Here is an 18,837-nt window from a genome sequence, read left to right as displayed (position 1 = left end):
ATTATTACTACTACTACTCTACAACTATCATTGAAAGGAATGGGAGAAAGGATTGCTGAGCGACCCAAAGTGGTTAAAAAATGTCGTGGCGAAAGTAGAGGGAATTTCTGTCAGATGAATTCTTTCTTATCTTATCTATGAAGTAACAGGTGATGCTACCTGCTGCGACTAAGCAGGGAGACGGTTGGTAAAGCTCAGTTCTTCACTGATCCTACCAACTCAATGCTGGACTTTTGGTGGCCCTACATTCTCTCGTTTTCTCTGAGGAATAGCGCTTGATGTGGTTGATGATGAGAATTGTTGATTGAGCAGGCGCGACAGCGTCGGCGATAGGCCAGCCGAAACTACCACTCCCAGGATGCAGTGCGGCTCCTGGGAAGTACGAGGACTGGGAACGCCGCCGGCCCCGCCCCGCCTCTCGCTCCCATTGGATGAGCGCTCACATTCCCAGGGGGCCGCGCGCGGGCGGGGCGCTTTTTTGCGGAAGCCGGCGGCGTCCGGTCCAGCCTCCTCTGGGAACGGGCAGCTTGGGATCCGGTGCTGATCCGAGCGGCTGTGTCCTGACGCGGCGAGTTCTTGCATGGTGCCCGGACAGGTAAAAGCAGCGGGGAGAACGGGGTGGAAGGCGGGGAGACGACGGCAGGGGGACCGCAGAGATGCCCACGGGAAGGTGGAATTAGGAGGCAGTGGAAGGGTGACTAGGGCTTCTCTGGTGTCGACAGTTCGAATGGTCGGACAGGTTCACTTTGGGTGAAGTGCGTTTTATGCACCTAAAAAGGCCTCGAGCGAAAGAGTCCGCATGCGTCACAAGTTGTTACAGAAGGGAAAAAAAATGTTAAAATTTCCCTTACTTTGTATTCCACAAGACCCCTTTGTAGGTTTCGAATCTCTTGAGATTTCTTGAATCTTCTAAAAACTCTACGCCCTAGTTTCGATGACGTCACTTTCTGCCTTACCTTCTACTTCTGGGTTTGTAACCCTCTGCGAGCCCTTCCTCCAAGGCCCAATGTTGTCATTTCTTCTTCCTCAGTTCAAATAGGAACTCTCTGTCTCTGCCCAGACTTATTTCTTCAGCGTCAGACCTGTATGGTGATGTTCTTGTTATTACTGTTGGCCGATATTTAACGAACCGAACGCGTACTAGACTCTTGAGGAAATGCTTTACGCCTCCCTCCTCCATAACCCTCACAAACAGTTATCTTTATGTTTTATGAATTGCTTTCAGCTACCTGTAACTCCATGGTCTCATCCTCGACCCCAGAGGATACTGTCATGTTTTGGACATTCTTTCACTTTGAATAGCTGTTGATTGAAAGCAGAGCCACTCATATGTTTTACAAACATTTTTTTTTTATTGAACAGCTAATATGAGCTACACAGTCTTCTAACTGCAGGGGATATAGCTGGTAATAAGATAGATCGCTACTCTCAGTAGCTTACATATTTGTGAGTGTGTGTGGAAGGGGCAAACAGAAAGAATCAAGATGATGTTATATGGTGGTGGTGGTGAATGCAAAATAGAACAGGTATTTTTTACTTAACAGGTAATCTCCTGTCTTGAGAAAGTGACAAGGATTAGGTTGGGTCTCAGAGCATCACCCCAAAAGAATATTTACAATACCAACAAGAATATTCTTGATCTGGGACCAGATTTCAGGATTTTCATAAACATATCTTATTTTTCCCCCATATAAATGATTGTTCTTCATTCTTTTGTCTCTTCCAAGGTTATTGCATCAGAATTGGTGGTTTTCTGTCATTTGCTTATTTCCTCTCTGAGAAGAGTTGAGGACTGCATTACTCTCAGCTCAACTCATTTATCTTACTTAGGGAGATAGCTTGGTAATCAAAATATTGTTCTTGCCAGGTCCTACTGGATATAAAGTTATCTACCATTTATGTGTGTGTATGAAAGTCACTCATATGTGTCCAACTCTTTGTGACCCTATGGAGCCCACCAGTCTCCTCTATCCATGGAATTCTCCAGGCAAGAATACTGGAGTAGGTAGCCATTCCCTTCTCCAGGGAATCTTCCCCTCCCAGGGATTGAACCTGGGTCTCCAGCATTGCAGGCAGATTCTTTACCATCTGAGCCACCAGGGAAGCCCCCAATAAAACCAAAAGATGCTCAGTGTTTATTAATTTATTAAATATTTGAGGGATTATTATATGTAAGGCACTGTGCTGGGTTTTGAGAACCTAGTGAGGATAAAATAGACACTTTGACCTCTCTTCCAAGAAGAAATAATTGTATACTGAGGAAATTCCCAATATACAGTCTGACACCTGCATTTTTTTTCTTTTTTCATTGTCCAAGATGAGATAATCACAAGAAATCTGAGCAGTTGTGTACATTCTTAGATTATTCACTCTTAAACTTTATTGCATTTATTTGTTTCTTTCTGTCTTCCATATTGTACTCTGGCTCCCTTGAGTATAGCTATCCTTTCTCACTGGTCTTTCATGCCTCCAATGTATGCTATACTGAAGGCTTAGAACATGTGTTGAACTGAAATCGAAAGACTATTTGAGCAAATACAAAGTACTTAATTTGTGCAAGGCCTTGTTTTTACATATGGCCATTATCCTTATCCCTAAATCGTCTCATTTGCCAAATGCCAACTGTTCCATCTCATCCAGCTAGTTCATGAACCTTCTCTAGCATGTTCTCACTTCTATGCCTTCTCTTGTTCCATGCAGTGTGCTCAGCTGCTTAAGTTGTGTCCCACTCTTCGTGACCCCATGGACTAGCCCACCAGGCTCCTCTGTTCATGGGATTCTCCAGGCAAAAATACTGGGGTGGGTGGCCATACCCTCCTCCAGGGGATCTTCCCCACCTAGGGATCGAATACGGGCCTCTTGTGTATTGGCAGGCAGGTTCTTTACTACTAGCGCCACCTTCCTGAGCACCTTCCATCTCCACCTGCATTTAATTTAATGGGCCAGTTTAATAGTATGGCCTATGATACAAGGGTGGAAAATTTAATTTTCTTGACATATATTCTGTGAAACAGCCTGCTAATAAACTGTTGTAAGGATTAAACATAATACATATCCTTGCAGTAATACAATTTATGATACGGAATGCTTTCTTTTGATTTAGCATTGGCCATTACCATGCACTCTGTGGCAAGTTAATTTTTCCATTTCTTTGTTCTGTTTGAATAGTTGCACTACCTTTGTTCATATAGCACATTGTAGTATTACTTGGTTTCCACTTGATACAAACACCTTTCAGTATTATTTTCTGCTTAGCTTGAGATAATTTATGTGTTAATGCTATTTTTCCACACCGTCATTTTCAGACTATCAGATGAAAGTCTCAGCTCTTGTAAATCATTACTGCAAGAGATAAATTTTGTCTCTATAACAGATTTAAAAACACAGCAGGAATACAAGAGTGCTTGAGTCATGATTGTCATTATGATTTTAGGATGTGCCAACCTAACAGCAGCCAGACATGCTTCCAGTACATTGAAAATTAAGCACTGTTATTTTAGGGAATTTCTTGGCACCTATGCCTTTGTAATTCAAACGCAGCACTGAATTGTGTGCCATCACTCATTTAATGGGTATACATGTAGATAATCCAGGATACTTTATATATTTTTTGTTTTGTTTTTATTTTTTATATATATTTTTAATGTTATCAAAATAAAAATACAGAATTTAAAAAATTGTTCAAACACATAAACTTGAGTGTGAGAAACACCGACTCATCCTTTTTCAATACTCAGTTCTCTGAAAGCATCTTCAGCTTCCATTTGAAGATGCCTTCATTGAGGAGGAGCATTTATATTGTTGTTGTGCTATTTTGTTAGCAGTTTTTTTAAATGCAAGCAGCCTCTTACTTACAAATGGATATAACCCAAAAATTCCTTTGTAAGATTTTTTGAAAATCTGGATGCATTTTTTTCTATAAATAAGGGTACTCATGACATTTAGGTTGTTAGGTCAACCAGTCACATCTTATATAACCTTTAATTTAATGGACTGAAAGACCTTCACCACAATTTCTATTAATTCCTCTATAAGAAAAAACTGCATTCAGAATTCTCACTCGGATTCCCCAATAGTATATCTTTTTTTTTTGGGGGGGGGAACCCCAGCAACTGAACCAAAAATGTTCTTTCCTTGGAACTTTCTAGGCAGAAGAAACAGGTCTTTTTAATTGGAGGTTGCCTTTCTGGTCCATTGTTCTAAGGACATGCTTCTAATATGATTAAGGAAAGGGATAAGATAGAGGTTTTTGAGAGGTCAGGGAGGCAAATTGGGGTGATAATGAATATGAGGAGGGAGGAGACTAGGAGTGATTTGAGAGGAATGGTGAGTTTCCAAGACGGGGATTTGTTGTGTCCTCAAAAAACATGTGTTGAATCCTGACCCCTGCTACCTGTGAATGCGACCTTATTTGGAAATAGGGTCTTTGCGTATATAATTAGGATGTAAGTTAAAATGAGGTCATACTGGAGTAGGTGTCCTTATGAGAAGAGACACAGAGACTCCCATGTGAAGACGTGGATGCACCAAAGAACACCAAGGATTGCTGGCAAACCACCAGAAACTAGGAAGAGACAGGGAAGGATTCCCCCCCTACAGATTTTAGAGGAACATGGACTTGCCAACATCTTGATTTGGGGCTTCTGGCCTCCAGAACTATGAGACAAGAAATTTCTGTTGTTTTCAACTTTGCATCTTTTGGTATTTTGTCACAGCAGCCACAGGAAACTCATTCAGGATTCTTAGCAGAGATGTAGTGGAATAGGATTAATGGCTGTGGGACAAAGCAAGGAGTGAGTAAGAGAACAGGGAAGAACTGTGGTAAGACGACTTTCCTTTATATTTCGTTATCTTTTTTTCCTCTTCTCTTTATGGCTTAGAATTTAATTCTTTTTCTTCTTGACTATGATCTTATATGGTGCTTTATCATTTATTGGGCATTCACATACTCCTCATTATTAGCAGAACCATATTTTCTGACTTCATATGCAGTATTCTTTGTACTATAGTTATTTCCATTATTCCACTATTCCTTTAGACATTACAGATTCTGTTGCAAGAGCATTGTAGTGGGTGTATGTGAGACTTGATTATAGGTGTGAGTTTTAGCAATATAGGAGAGAATAAGAAGTGCTTGTTAGTGACATCTGAGAGGAAAATAAAGTTTCTGTGGCTTTATACCCGGTATGTAATAGTCAGGCATTTTTAAAATTGAGGACTTTTTAAATTGACTAAAACACTGTATGCATAGCTTCCAGAGCTATCCTTATATCCACTGTTCCTAGTTATATTCCAAATAATGTCATCCCCCTTCTAGGTGATTTGTTTGCTTGTGCTTAGTTGCTCAGTCATGTCTCTTTTGCGACCCCATGGACTGTAGCCTGCCAGGTTCCTCTGTCAGTGGAATTACCCAGGCAAGGATACTGCAGTGGGTTGCCATGTCTTCCTTCAGGGGATCTTTCTGACCCAGGGATTGAACCCTTATCTCCTGTATCTCCTGCATTACAGATGGATTCTTTACCTGCAGAGCCATTGGATTACACTTTATATAAACTTTAAGATTGCTGTCACATTCCATCTAAGTCTTTTTCATGTTTAATATTTCTAGTCCTCTAGTCATTTTTTGGGTGATAACAGTCTCCAGGTTTCTCACCATACTTTGCACTTCTGTCTGGTCTTAATACACTGTCCCAGAATTGAACTCAGTATTACACATGCGTTCTAACCAACACAGGGTATAATGGCAAGAGTACTTAAAGAGATCAAGACACCCTGTTACTTGATGTCATTTTAAGATTTCATAAGCATAAGAATTTTAAGCAATTACCTCATAACCCTTCATAAAGAACTTATGGTCCACTAAGACCCTAGATATTTTTGTATTGTTGCTAAACTCAGTTTTCTTCTTGAAGGCTGCTACATTTTCATCTCTGTCTCAGGGACCATATGATTTGTCATCACTGTTCCTCTTGTGTTTTCCCCACTCCATAGCATGTCTCTTCGACCCTTAACAATGGCCTCTTTCCTTATAAAAATTCAGTGACTGTTTTACAGTCCTAATGCTGTCTATCAGTGAACAGAGCTGGGAGGTGACACTTGTTCCTTCTTGAAGTTTTTTTTTCCCCCTTTGGCTTCAAGATCACCTCACTTTCCTGGTTGGTTCTCCTCTGTCTTTGTGGGTCTCTATTCATCTACCTTTGCCTCAACTATTTGGTACACCTTGGGTTTTGTCTTTGGTTTGCCCCTCAGCTTTAGTTATGCCTTTCGTTTTTTTTCTGTATGCAATGTGTCTTCAGCAAAGAACGCCATGTTTATTATGGCAGGTCTAGATGAGCTTATCTAGGGTTAAGAGAGTGCAGAACCAGTCCCCATGGGAAGTCAGCATTTAGAGGTCAGCAGGGAGACAGAAGGAGCAGCCAGACCTGTAGGAGTGTTTCCAGAAGGAGGGTTATTTAGCTGTGTTGAGTATTCTTGAGAGATCAATTGAGGTGAGAATAGAGAAGTGAATATAGAATTTTGCTATGTAGAGGCTGTTGGTGTTCTTCACAGGCATGGTTTTCTGGAGTGTTGAGAGCAAAAGCCAGATTATAGAAAGCTGAAGAACTACAAGGAGATAGAGATGCAGTGATAGTGTGTAAATGATTTTAAGAAATGGACCAGTACCTGGAGCAGGTTAGAGGGTCAGATCAAGCTTTTTTTTTAAAAAAAATTAATTTATTTTAATTGGAGGCTAATTGCTTTACAATACTGTAGTGGTTTTTGCTATACATTGACATGAATCAGCCATGGGTGTACATGTGTTCCCCATCCTGAACCGCCGTCCCACCTCTCTCCCTATCCCATCCTTCAGGGTCATCCCAGTGCACTGGCCCTGAGCTCCCTGTCTCATGCATTGAACCTGGACTGGCAATCTATTTCACATATGATAACATATATGTTTCAGTGCTATTCTCTTAAATCATCCCACCTTCGCTTTCTCTCACAGAGTCCAAAAGTCTGTTCTTTACATCTGCGTCTCTTTTGCTGTCTCGCATATAGGGTCATCATTACCATATTTCTAAATTCCACGTATATGCGTTAATATACTCTATTGGTGTTTTTCTTTCTGACTTATTTCACTCTGTGTAATAGGCTCCAGTTTCATCCACCTCATTAGAACTGATCCAAATGCATTCTTTTTAATAGCTGAGTAATCCATAGCTTTCTTATCCATTCATCTGCTGATGGACATCTAGGTTGCCTCCAAGTCCTAGATATTGTAAACAGTGCTGCAGTGAACATTGGGGTACGCGTGTCTCTTTCAGTTTTGGTTTCCTCAGTGTGTATGCTCAGCAGTGGGATTGCTGGGTCATAAGGCAATTCTATTTCCAGTTTTTAAAGGAATCTCCACACTGTTCTCCATAGTGGCTGTACTAGTTTGCATCCCCACCAATAGTGTAAGAGTGTCCTCTCTTTTACTATAGATATATATTTTTTTAATTTTATTTTTTAACTTTACAATATTGTATTGGTTTTGCCATATATCAACATGAATCTGCCACAGGTATACACGTGTTCCCCATCCTGAACCCTCCTCCCTCCCCGTACCATCCCTCTGGGTCGTCCCAGTGCACCAGCCCCAAGCATCCAGTATTGTGCATCGAACTTGGAGTGGTGACTCGTTTCATATATGATATTATACATGTTTCAGTGCCATTCTCCCAAATCATCCCACCCTCTCCCTCTCCCACAGAGTCCAAAAGACTGTTCTATACATCAGTGACTCTTTTGTTATCTCGTATACAGGGTTATTGTTACCATCTTTCTAAATTCCATATATATGCGTTAGTATACTGTATTGGTGTTTTTCTTTCTGGCTTACTTCACTCTATATAATAGGCTCCAGTTTCATCCACCTCATTAGAACTGATTCAAATGCATTCTTTTTAATGGCTGAGTAATACTCCATTGTGTATATGTACCACAGCTTTCTTATCCATTCATCTGCTGATGGACATCTAGGTTGCTTCCATGTCCTGGCTATTATAAACAGTGTTGTGATGAACATTGGGGTACACGTGTCTCTTTCAATTCTGGTTTCCTCAGTGTGTATGCCCAGCAGTGGGATTGCTGTGTCATAAGGCAGTTCTATTTCCAGTTTTTTAAGGAATCTCTGCACTGTTCTCCATAGTGGCTGTACTAGTTTGCATTCCCACCAACAGTGTAAGAGGGTTCCCTTTTCTCCACACCCTCTCCAGCACTTATTGCTTATAGACTTTTGGATCGCAGCCATTCTGACTGGTGTGAAATGGTACCTCATAGTGGTTTTGATTTGCATTTCTCTGATAATGAGTGATGATGAGCATCTTTTCATGTGTTTGTGAGCCATCTGTATGTCTTCTTTGGAGAAATGTCTGTTTAGTTCTTTGGCCCATTTTTTGATTGGGTCATTTATTTTTCTGGAGTTGAGCTGTAGGAGTTGCTTGTATATTTTTGAGATTAGTTGTTTGTCAGTTGCTTCATTTGCTATTATTTTCTCCCATTCTGAAGACTGTCTTTTCACCTTGCTTATAGTTTCCTTTGTTGTGCAGAAGCTTTTAATTTTAATTAGGTCCCATTTGTTTATTTTTGCTTTTATTTCCAATATTCTGGGAGGTGGGTCATAGAGGATCCTGCTTTCTCTGCACCCTCTCTAGCATTCATTGTGCATAGACTTTTGGATAGCAGCCATTCTGACTGGTGTGAGATGGTACCTCATTTTGATTTTGCATTTCTGGTTTTGATTTGCATTTCTCTGATAATGAGTGATGTTGAGCATCTTTTCATGTGTTTGTTAGTCTTATTTGGAGAAATTTCTGTTTGGTTATTTGGCCCATTTTTTGATTGGGTTGTTTATTTTTCTGGAATTGAGCTGCCGGAGCTGCTTGTATGTTTTTGAGATTAATTCTTTGTCAGTTGCTTTGTTTGCTATTATTTTCTCCCTTTCTGAAGGCTGTCTTTCACCTTGCTTATAGTTTGCTTTGTTGTGTAAAAGTGTTGTTTAATTAGGTCCCATTTTTTTATTTTTGCTTTTATTTCCATTATTCTGGGAGGTGGGTCATAGAGGATCCTGCTGTGATTTATGTCAGAGAGTGTTTTGCCTATGTTTTCCTTTAGGAGATTTATAGTTTCTGGTCTCACATTGAGATCTTTAATCCATTTTGAGTTTATTTTTGTGTATGGTGTTAAAAAGTTTATCTCCTCAAGTATTTTCTCATGGCCTTTCTTTTTGTCTTCTTCTTCTGGGACTCCTATGATTTGAACGTTGGGGTTTTAACATTGTCCCAGAGGTCTCTGAGGTTGTCCTCATTTCTTTTAATTCTTTTTCCTTTTTTCCTCTATGCTTCATTTAATTCCACCATTCTATCTTCCACCTCACTTATTCTATCCTCTGCCTCAGTTATTTACTGTTGGTTCCCTCCAGATGCTTTTGACCTCTGTTATTGCATTATTCGTTATTGATTGACTCTTTTTTTATTTCTGTTAGGTCCTTGTTAAACATTTCTTGCATCTTCTCAATCCTTGTCTCTAGTCTGTTTATCTGTAACTCCATTTTGTTTTGAAGATTTTGGACCATCTTTACTATCATTCTGAATTCTTTTTCGGGTAGACTCCCTATCTCTTCCTCTTTTGTTTGGTGGGCATTTATCATGTTCCTTTACCTGCTGACTATTTCTCTGCCTTTTCATTTTGTTTAGATTGCTGTGTTTGGGGTGGCCTTTCTGTAGGCTGGAAGTTTGTGGTTCCTCTTTATTGTGGAGGTTCCTCCCTGTGGATGGGGTTGGACTAGTGGCTTGTCAAGGTTTCCTGGTTAGGGAAGCTTGTGTCCGTGTTCTGGTGGGTGGAGCTGGATCTCTTCTCTCTGGAGTGCAATGAAGTGTCCAGTAGTGATTTTTGAGATGTCTGTGGGTTTGGTGTGACTTTTGGCCGCCTGTATATTAATGCTCAGGGCTGTGTTCCTGCATTGCTGGAGAATTAGCTTGGTATGTCTTGCTCTGGAACTTGTTGGCTCTTGGGTGGAGCTTGGTTTCAGTGTAGGTATGGAGGCTTTTGGATGAGCTCTTGTAGATTAATGTTCCCTGGAGTCAGGAGTTCTCTGGTGTTCTCAAGTTTTGGATTTACGCCTCCTGCCCCTGGCTTTCAGTATTATTCTTTTTTTTTTTAATTTTATTTTATTTTTAAACTTTACATAACTGTATTAGTTTTGCCAAATATCAAAATGAATCCGCCACAGGTATACATGTGTTCCCCATCCTGAACCCTCCTCCCTCCTCCCTCCCCATTCCATCCCTCTGGGTCGTCCCAGTATTATTCTTACAGTAGCCTTAAGACTTCTCCATCCATACAGCACTGATGATAAAACATGTAGATTAATGGTGAAAAGATTCTCCACAGTGGGGGACACCCAGGGAGGTTCACAGAGTTGCATGTAGAAGAGAAGAGGGATGAGGGAGACAGAACTGACCAGGAGGAGAAGGGAGGGAGTCAAAAGGGGAGAGAGCCATCTAGCCAGTAATCAATTCCCTATGTGCTCTCCACAGCCTGGAATGCCCAAAGAGATTCACAAAGTTAGGTAGAGAAGAGAAGGGGGAGGGAGGAGATAGAGGTGACCTGTGGGAGAAAAAGGAGAGTCAAGAGGGGAGAGAGGAATCAAGCCAGCAATCACACCCCTAAGTAAAAATGGGTACTGAAGATTAGATTCTTAAAGGTGCAAAGTTGATAACAAATACCAAAAAACAAAGATTAAAAATTTAGAGTAGTGCTTAGACTCTCAAAAATACAATATTAAGAATACAAAACAAAATCACAAAAATTATGAAAAATATATATGTGAAATTTGCTTTAAAAATAGTCTTTTTTTGCAAGGTGATAGTAGATTGTAAAAATGAAAATTAAGGGAGTAATAAAGAATTTAAAAATAAAAAAGTTAAAAAATGTTAATAGTAAAATATATCTAGGAATTTGTCTGGAGCTGCTGAGGGCAGTGTGGGGTCAGTTCAGTTTCAGATAGTCCTGGTTCCAGCTTTAACTTTTTCTCCAAAGTCTATAGGCCCCTTCCAATGCTTAGTCAATGCTAACTACAGGGTTTTAATCTGTTGCACCTGTCACTTTTAGAGTGGCTCCCTGTTCTTTCTTTATTTTGGCTTCAAGTCTCTTCAGTGTCTAATTTCCGCCCTGACAGAAGGGGGCAAAGGTGGTCACTTATTTAGGCTCACTTGTTCAGTTGTGTTGTGGGGAGGGAGGAACACGGCAAACAAATATCACTGGCATGTTTGGGGAGTTCTCGTAGTGTATAGACCACATGGGGTTTGCCCCAGCTCACGATGGCCTGTGCTTTCCCAGTCTACACTGCTCAGGCTCCAGGTTGCTCTGCAGGGGAACTGTCCAAAGTGGGCCCTGCGTTTTGTGAACTTCCCAGGTCTAAGCTGCTCAGGTTCAGATTCTCAGGTACTCCACAAAGGCACAGACTCGGTTGGGCATACTTTTTGTGCCCTTCCCAGGTCCGAGCAGCTCAGGTGACCAGGTTTTTAGTGAGTGCACTGTCCCATGTGGGCTGTTCATCTTAATCTCCTCCCTGGTCCTGGTGCCTTGGTTTCCCGGGTGCACTGCAAGAGCATGTTTCAGTTGTGCCATGTGTCTCCTCTTGGAGGCTGATCTTAGGCTGTGACCCTCCTGGCAGATGTCAGCCATCCAGGATACCAGGAAGATGTGATTAGCAACTGGGAGCCTGCTCACAGTTTGGTGGAGGATGCTGTCTCTGGGACTGAGATGGCCCCTTGCCTTCAGGCTATGGCTGTTGCACGCCTGCCTCTCTGCCTCCAGTGGGCAAGGGGTGGGTCCACAGCCAGCCAGCTCTCCTTTGGTGATCGTTCAGTCCTTTGTTCTGTGAGCTGGCCAGACTGTGCCTTAGGTTAGAGCTTTTCGTAGGAAAGTTCTCTCTCTCTCTCTTTTTTTCTCTCTCTCTGGCTACCCCATGGTTTGGGTTGCTATCTCACCTTAGCTCCCTCAGATTGCCCTCAGGGCATTCAGACATGGTCCTTACCCTAAGCAGTGCAGCCCGCACCTCCCTGTTCAGCACCTGCTCACTGCTGACAGATGCGAGCATCTGGGCTACTTCTTCCACTGGTAGTTGCAGATAGGCTTGTATCCTGTGAGTTTTCTTTTTCTTTCTCCCGGTTATGTTGCCCTCTGAGATTCCAAACTCCCCACACACCCGCCATTGAGAGGGTTTCCTGGTGTTTGGAAACTTCTCCTCCTTCACAACTCCCTCCCCGGGATGGGTCTCTGTCCCAGACTCTTGTCTCTCTTTTTGTCTATTATATTTTGTCCTACCTCCTTTTGAAGAGAATGGGCTGCCTTTCTGGGTGCTTGGTGTCCTCTGCCAGCATTCAGAAGTTGTTTTGTGGAAGTTGCTCAGCATTCAAATGATCTTTTGATGAATTTGTGGGGGAGAAAGTGGTCTCCCCGTCCTATTCCTCCGCCAGTTGAGGCTTTTGGAATCAAGGGATATAATGTATGAGAGAGTAATTTGGAAATTAAGACATGCTACTACATATGTGTTTGGAGAAATCCAGAAAGAAGATGGCTGAGAACACAACCCTTGAAACACTTTCAGTTAGAGAGTGAAATGAAGAGACCTCAAGAGGAGTTCAGCTCAAGAGACAGATGAGCACTTCTGTATACTGTCCTTCTTACCAAGGACATTCTAAGAGGGAATCAGTGGATTCCCTCACCTCAATATAATTGCTGTGTTTCACAAAATGTGGGCCTATGAATCACCTGCATCGAGACTGGGTTGGCTTAAATGTATATTTCAGGGCCCTACCTCAGGCCTACTTGAAGAGAATTTCAGGAGATTTTACCAAGGATTTGAATTTTTAATAAGGGATTCTCAGTCTGCCACCCAGGATGACTCTGGCTTATTGGATGAAATGGAACAAGTTAACAAATAACATTAGGTTGAAGAGTTAGTTGAAGAATACGAAGACATTTGTTCATCCCTTTTATAAGTTTATGGCATTAAATTAGACAAACCTGACTGTTCTGTGGGGAAAGATAGTATAAATTCATAAATATGAGGAAAATATGGGCACACCTCTTTTTATTGCAGTATGCTTTATTGTGCTTCATGGATATTGCCTTTTTTTTTTTTTAAACAAATCAAAGGTTTGTAGCAACTCTGCATTGAACAGGTCTGTCAGCATCACTTTTCCAATGATATTTTGCACATTTCATGTCTCTGTGTAACATTTTAATAATTCTGGCAATATTTCAAACTTTTTCATTTTATTTGTTATGGTGATCTGTGATCAGTCATCTCTGATGTTACTATTATGACTTGCCGAAGGCTCACATGATGGTTAGCATTTTTTAGCAATTAAGTATTTTATTTAAGATGAATATTATTTTTTAAGATATAATGCTATTGCACACTTAGTAGACTATAGCATATTATAAACATATCTTCTGTATACATTGGGAAAGCAAAAAGTTCATGTTACTTGTTTTATTGTTATATTTGCTTTATTGTGGTAGTCTAGAACTGAACCTGCAGTATCTCCCAGGTATTACTATAGTCTTAAACTCATGCTGTATTGTTTTTGAAATATTTTGTTTATAAAAGAGCTTACAATAATTTATAGAACCATTCTTCTCTTGTGGAAGATTTGGGTTATTTTCACTTAGTTCCTGTGATGGTTAATGCCTTCATAGTAGAGGCAGTATACAGTATAGAGATAAAATTGTGGGAATTAGAATCATCCTTCTTCAGTTTAAATCACAACTTTTGCCACTGTAATTTTAGTTCAGTAATTCTGGATAAATTATGTAAGTCATCTATCCTTAAGTTTCCTCGTTTTACTGTAAGTGTCATAATAGTGTATTAATTTAATTGATGTAAGGATTAAATGAGTTAATAAATGTAAAGTGCTTAAAATTGTGCCTGGCATATAGTAAGTACTTAATAAATATGGGCTATTATTATTGATAATACATGTATTTGTGAATCTAGAATCTAACTTTTATTGAACTATTTCCCTAGGATAAATTTTCAAGATGAGATCACTTCATTAAAGAATGAAGACATCTTTCTGTCCCTTTGCCATCTATGGCCATTGCTTTTCAGGGGGTGATATCAGTTTGTGCTGTATAATTTGAAAATGCAACCTGTCTATCAATGCAATTATGTGTGTATGTATGTATCATATGCATTGCATTGTATACACACATACACATAAAAGTATATATATGTATCCATTTGATTTGTCTCTATATTTGAATGCACATCAGTATGTTTTAGGCTTGTACAAGACTGTGACCTTGTTAAGTCTGTTCTGTTTACTCTTACAGTGCCTTGGTCAATATTGTCTCCAGATGGATGTTGGTAAATGATAAATAGTAAGTTACTTTTGAAAGGTTATGTCAAAGAAATATTCTAAATCTTATGTTTCTTTTTTTTCTTTTTGATAGATTGAAGCCATGGCCATTCTTTTTGCTGTTGTTGCCAGGGGAACCACTATCCTTGCCAAACATGCTTGGTGTGGAGGCAACTTCCTGGAGGTGACAGAGCAGATTCTGGCTAAGATACCTTCTGAAAATAACAAACTAACGTACTCACACGGCAAGTGAGTTCTGCTCTGTGTGGGTAGCGGGTAAAAAAAATTATATTATTATACTCAGAACAGTAGAAAACTAGAAAAGCAAGCTTCTCAGTAGATAAGTTGAATAAGCTGACAGAACAATAATCTTTACCAGCTTAGAAAATGTCTGGTTCTATTAATTTTAAATTTAACTAAAAATTATTTTATTCTGTCACCTAAGTGATACTCATATTTTAAAGAACAATATGGAAATGTTAGATATAAAAGTGACTCTGCTATAGAGCTCTAGGATATGTGAAACTTGATATAGTTATGATAAATAACAATTATTTGTTCATTCTTTCTGTAAATATTTACTGAGCACTTAACTGTCACCAGACACTTTGGTGGTGCTAGAGATACAAGAAATTACTCAGTATTTGTCCTCGTTGTTTAATGGAGGTTATAGTTTAATGAAGGAGATGGTCAAATTCATAGATAATCACAGTAGAGAGTAGAAGGTAGTGGGTAGGGGGGTGGTATTCCAGGTAGAAGGAACAGCTGGTAGAGAAGTATGGAGACATGAGCTCATAATGCATATTTAGTGAACTTCGGGTGATTCTCTGTGACTGGTGCCCAACGTCATGAAAATAAAGCCAGAGAGATTGACAGAAGAGAAGTCCTATAGGGCCTCATAGGCCACGTTAAGGGGTTGTACATTACACAATGGGCAATGGGAAGGCATTGAATGTTTCCAGCTGGGGTGTGACATGGTAAGATTTTGCTTTAGAAAGATCACTGTTGTGGCTGGTTGGAGAATGAATTGAAAGGGGCATAGGTGGGAAATCTTAGTAATCGTAAATATTGCCTCAGCCTTCCTCCTTAATACTTAAAAATCTTTCAATACCTAACTCATCCTAATTTCCTTAGACCCTATCTCAGGAGGAGGTCCTTGTTGGTTTCCAGAAGTAACTCCTTATATCATTTAGGATTTAGTGTAAGTTACTGCAACAGAGAGACCCTAAAAGACAGTGTTAATTTATGAGATAGCCCAGAGATGAAGACTTCAGGACTGTTGGAGTGGCTCTGCCAGTTTTAATTAGTGCCTTCCAATTCTGGCCAAGGCAGCTTCTTCAGTTCTGGTATTTTTTAAGGCACAGTCCAGAAGTGGCTGATCGTATTGTTCACTACATCGTTATGTAGCTAACCTAGCTGGAAATGAAGACTAGAATTTGTCATTTCTAGCTATGTAGCCATGTGCTCAGCTAAAACTCCATTACTCTGGAAGAAGTTATAGGGTATCAGGAGACAGCTCACAATCTTCCAGTCTACTGTTCTGGGCCTCCAAAATATTTGGATGTGCTCTTCTTCCCAAAGCACACTTCCTCTCTGCAGGAAGTGGCCCCAAAGATTTATCTGATCACTTTGTCCAGCTCCAGGTCCAGACAATCTGGGTGATAACAGTCCTCTCTGTCATACCCAGGGATGACTCCTGTGGCTTATTGACATGTAGATGTCACTGCTTCCCAGCAGTATTCAAATAACTACCACACAGCAATTTCAGAGACTCCTGTTCAGATCCAGGAGTGGTTCTGCTTTGCAGGAAGAATTTCTTCATCTTTTCTCCCTTTGTTCTCCCGGAGGCTCTTCCTGGTACATTATCCTCTGTGGCCACGTCCAAAATGGGTATTAGTGAGTTTGTCATCTTTGGAAACTGTACAGGTTCTGTAGTCTACTACTCTTTGCTGTAGTTTAGGGTCTGAGAAGTTACCTGGGGGTTAAATGACCCCAGTTGCTCGTGAGTATGGCTTTAGGGTTTCTTAAAAAATTTGCTGGGCTTAATGATCATGTTTCTAGTCAGTTCCCAGGAAAATGCTCAGGGAAAGCATGTGTCATCTTTCTAGAGGCAAGACTGGGAAGCAGGGTATGCACCTTCCACTCACATTTTATCAGGCAGAACTTATCACATAGCCATATCTAACTCTAAGGGAAGTTGGCTATGTAATCCAATGAAAATGTGGTTATACTGCAAGAAAGCAATGTTAACTTATCTGCTGTGTCTTTCTACCTGCATCCTTACCCAGTCCTACCTGGTCTTATTTGGAGTAAGTATCCGTCACTGAGTTATTTCTTTCTTTTTAAACTTCTGCCTTGGTTTCTTTCCTATAATCATGTTCCATTATCCCAATCAAAGATATCTTTTATTTCAGTTAGTTCAGTTCACTCAGTCATTTCCGCTCTTTGTGACCCATGGACTGCAGCACGCCAGGATTCCCTGTCCATCACCAACTCCCGGAGCTTACTCAAACTCATGTCCATCGAGTTGGTGATGCCATCCAACCATCTCATCCTCTGTCATCCCATTCTCCTCCCTCCTTCAATCTTTCCCAGCATCAGGGTCTTTTCCAGTGTTATTACTGTATACCAAAATAAAAAGTTCCATTTTATTATATGAAAATCATTTCTTCCTGAAATCTGACCACCTTCTTGCTATTTCTTTCTTTCATTAATAGCATCACCAGTCATTCAGCTGGCTAACCTTAAAACTTCAGAATCACATTTGACTTCTTCACCAAATCTTTGCCATTCAGCTACAAGAGGTATTTCAGTCTCCTCTCTCCACATTCATCATAGTGTTTGTTCAGGCATTCATTGTTTCTCATTCCTAATGACCTCCCCCTAACTGGTTTTTCAGCTCCCCTGGTGGCTCAGTCAGTAAGGAATAGATCTGCAATGCAGATCACCTGCAACACAGGAGACACAGGTTTGATCCCTGGATCAGGAAGGTCTCCTGAAGAAGGAAATGACAACCCACTCCAGTATTCTTGCCTGGAGAATTCCATGGACAGAGGAGCCTGGTGGGCTACAGTCCATGGTGTTGCAAAGAGTTGGACATGACTGAGCGACTAAACCACAACTGGTTTTTCTGCTTCTACTTGGTCCCTCCTTATATCTGTATTTAACATTCCTAAGATTATACTTTCTTGCTTAAAACCCAAACTAAGCCTTCAGTATTTTGTCTATTTCTGACTTTTACATCTTTGTCTCTATAGATATCTTTGTCATTACCAGACCAATCTATGTTATTTTAAGCTTTGGTATATTTTTTTTTCTTGATTTTACATCTTGGAATGTCCTTCCCCTCCTATTTTACAGGTCCCAAATGAAATACTTTCTAATTTTCATTTTAATCCTTCTAAAAGGGTGATTCTAATAATGTCCCTTCCTTCAGCAGGTACTCAGGATAAAGTTTCTTAACACAACTTGAAAAATTCTTCAAGATCTGCCTCTTCTGGCCTCATCTCTCATTATTTGAGCCCTCAGTTTTGTTCTTCAGCCATACTTAGCTATGTGCATATCAGTTCTGGGTTTGTTCTCTCTTTTTAGCCTCTGCAATAGCTGTTACTTTTTCAAAATTTGAGTTTGTCTTCCTGAGCTTATGTTTCCTCTGCTAGAAACCCCTGAAAACTCCAAGACTTTGCCAGGTGCCTCCTTTTTATGTGTCTCCATAGTATCCTGTCGGAGAAGGCAATGGCACCCCACTCCAGTACTCTTGCCTGGAAAATCCCATGGACGGAGGAGCCTGGAAGACTGCAGTCCATGGAGTCGCTGAGGGTCAGACACGACTGAGTGACTTCACTTTCACTTTTCATTTTCATGCATTGGAGAAGGAAATGGCAACCCACTTCAGTGTTCTTGTCTAGAGAATCCCGGGGGGAAGCCTGGTTGGCTGCCATCTATGGGGTCGCACAGAGTCGGACACAACTGAAGTGACTTAGCAGCAGCATAGTATCCTGTGTTTATCCATTATAGCACTTCTGACACTGTGTTATAATTGCAATCCTCATTTTTTGTCTCTGTACCATGACTATAGGCTCTTTGATGGCAACAACCATACCTCATTACCTCCTATGGTCTTTGCACCAAGGTACTCCCAAGTGTGATTTTGTTGTTGTTGTCCAGTCACCAAGTTGTGTCTGACTCTTTGTGACCCAATGGACTGCAGCATGCCAGGTTCCCTGTCCCTCATCATCTCCTGGAGTTTGCCCAAGTTCACATCCATTGAATCAGTGATGTCATCCAACCATCTCACCCTCTGTCGACCTCTTCTCCTTCTGCCTTCAATCTTTCCTAGCATCAGAGTCTTTTCCAATGAGTCAGCTGTTTGCATCAGGTGGACAAAGTATTGGAGCTTCATCTTTAGCATCAGTACTTTCAATGAGTATTCACGATTGATTTT

General features: G+C 40.6%; 1 protein-coding gene across 5 annotated transcripts in view; it reads left to right on the top strand.

The window, feature by feature from the left end:
* Nucleotides 1–444: 444 nt before the first annotated feature.
* Nucleotides 445–18,837, top strand: part of VAMP7 (vesicle associated membrane protein 7) — an 81,495-nt gene continuing 63,102 nt past the window's right edge. For all 5 annotated transcript variants that reach the window (XM_055565542.1, XM_055565538.1, XM_055565539.1 and 2 more), the window contains exons 1-2: nt 445–595; nt 14,488–14,642. In XM_055565542.1, the coding sequence (XP_055421517.1) occupies nt 581–595; nt 14,488–14,642 (170 nt within the window). In that variant the 5' untranslated portion in view covers nt 445–580. The remainder of the gene's footprint in view (nt 596–14,487; nt 14,643–18,837) is intronic.

This window comes from Bubalus kerabau, chromosome X, assembly GCF_029407905.1.
Source record: "Bubalus kerabau isolate K-KA32 ecotype Philippines breed swamp buffalo chromosome X, PCC_UOA_SB_1v2, whole genome shotgun sequence".
Lineage (NCBI taxonomy): Eukaryota > Metazoa > Chordata > Mammalia > Artiodactyla > Bovidae > Bubalus > Bubalus kerabau.
The sequence above is the reverse complement of the archived record's forward strand: the minus strand, read 5'-3'. Positions and strand labels throughout refer to the sequence as shown.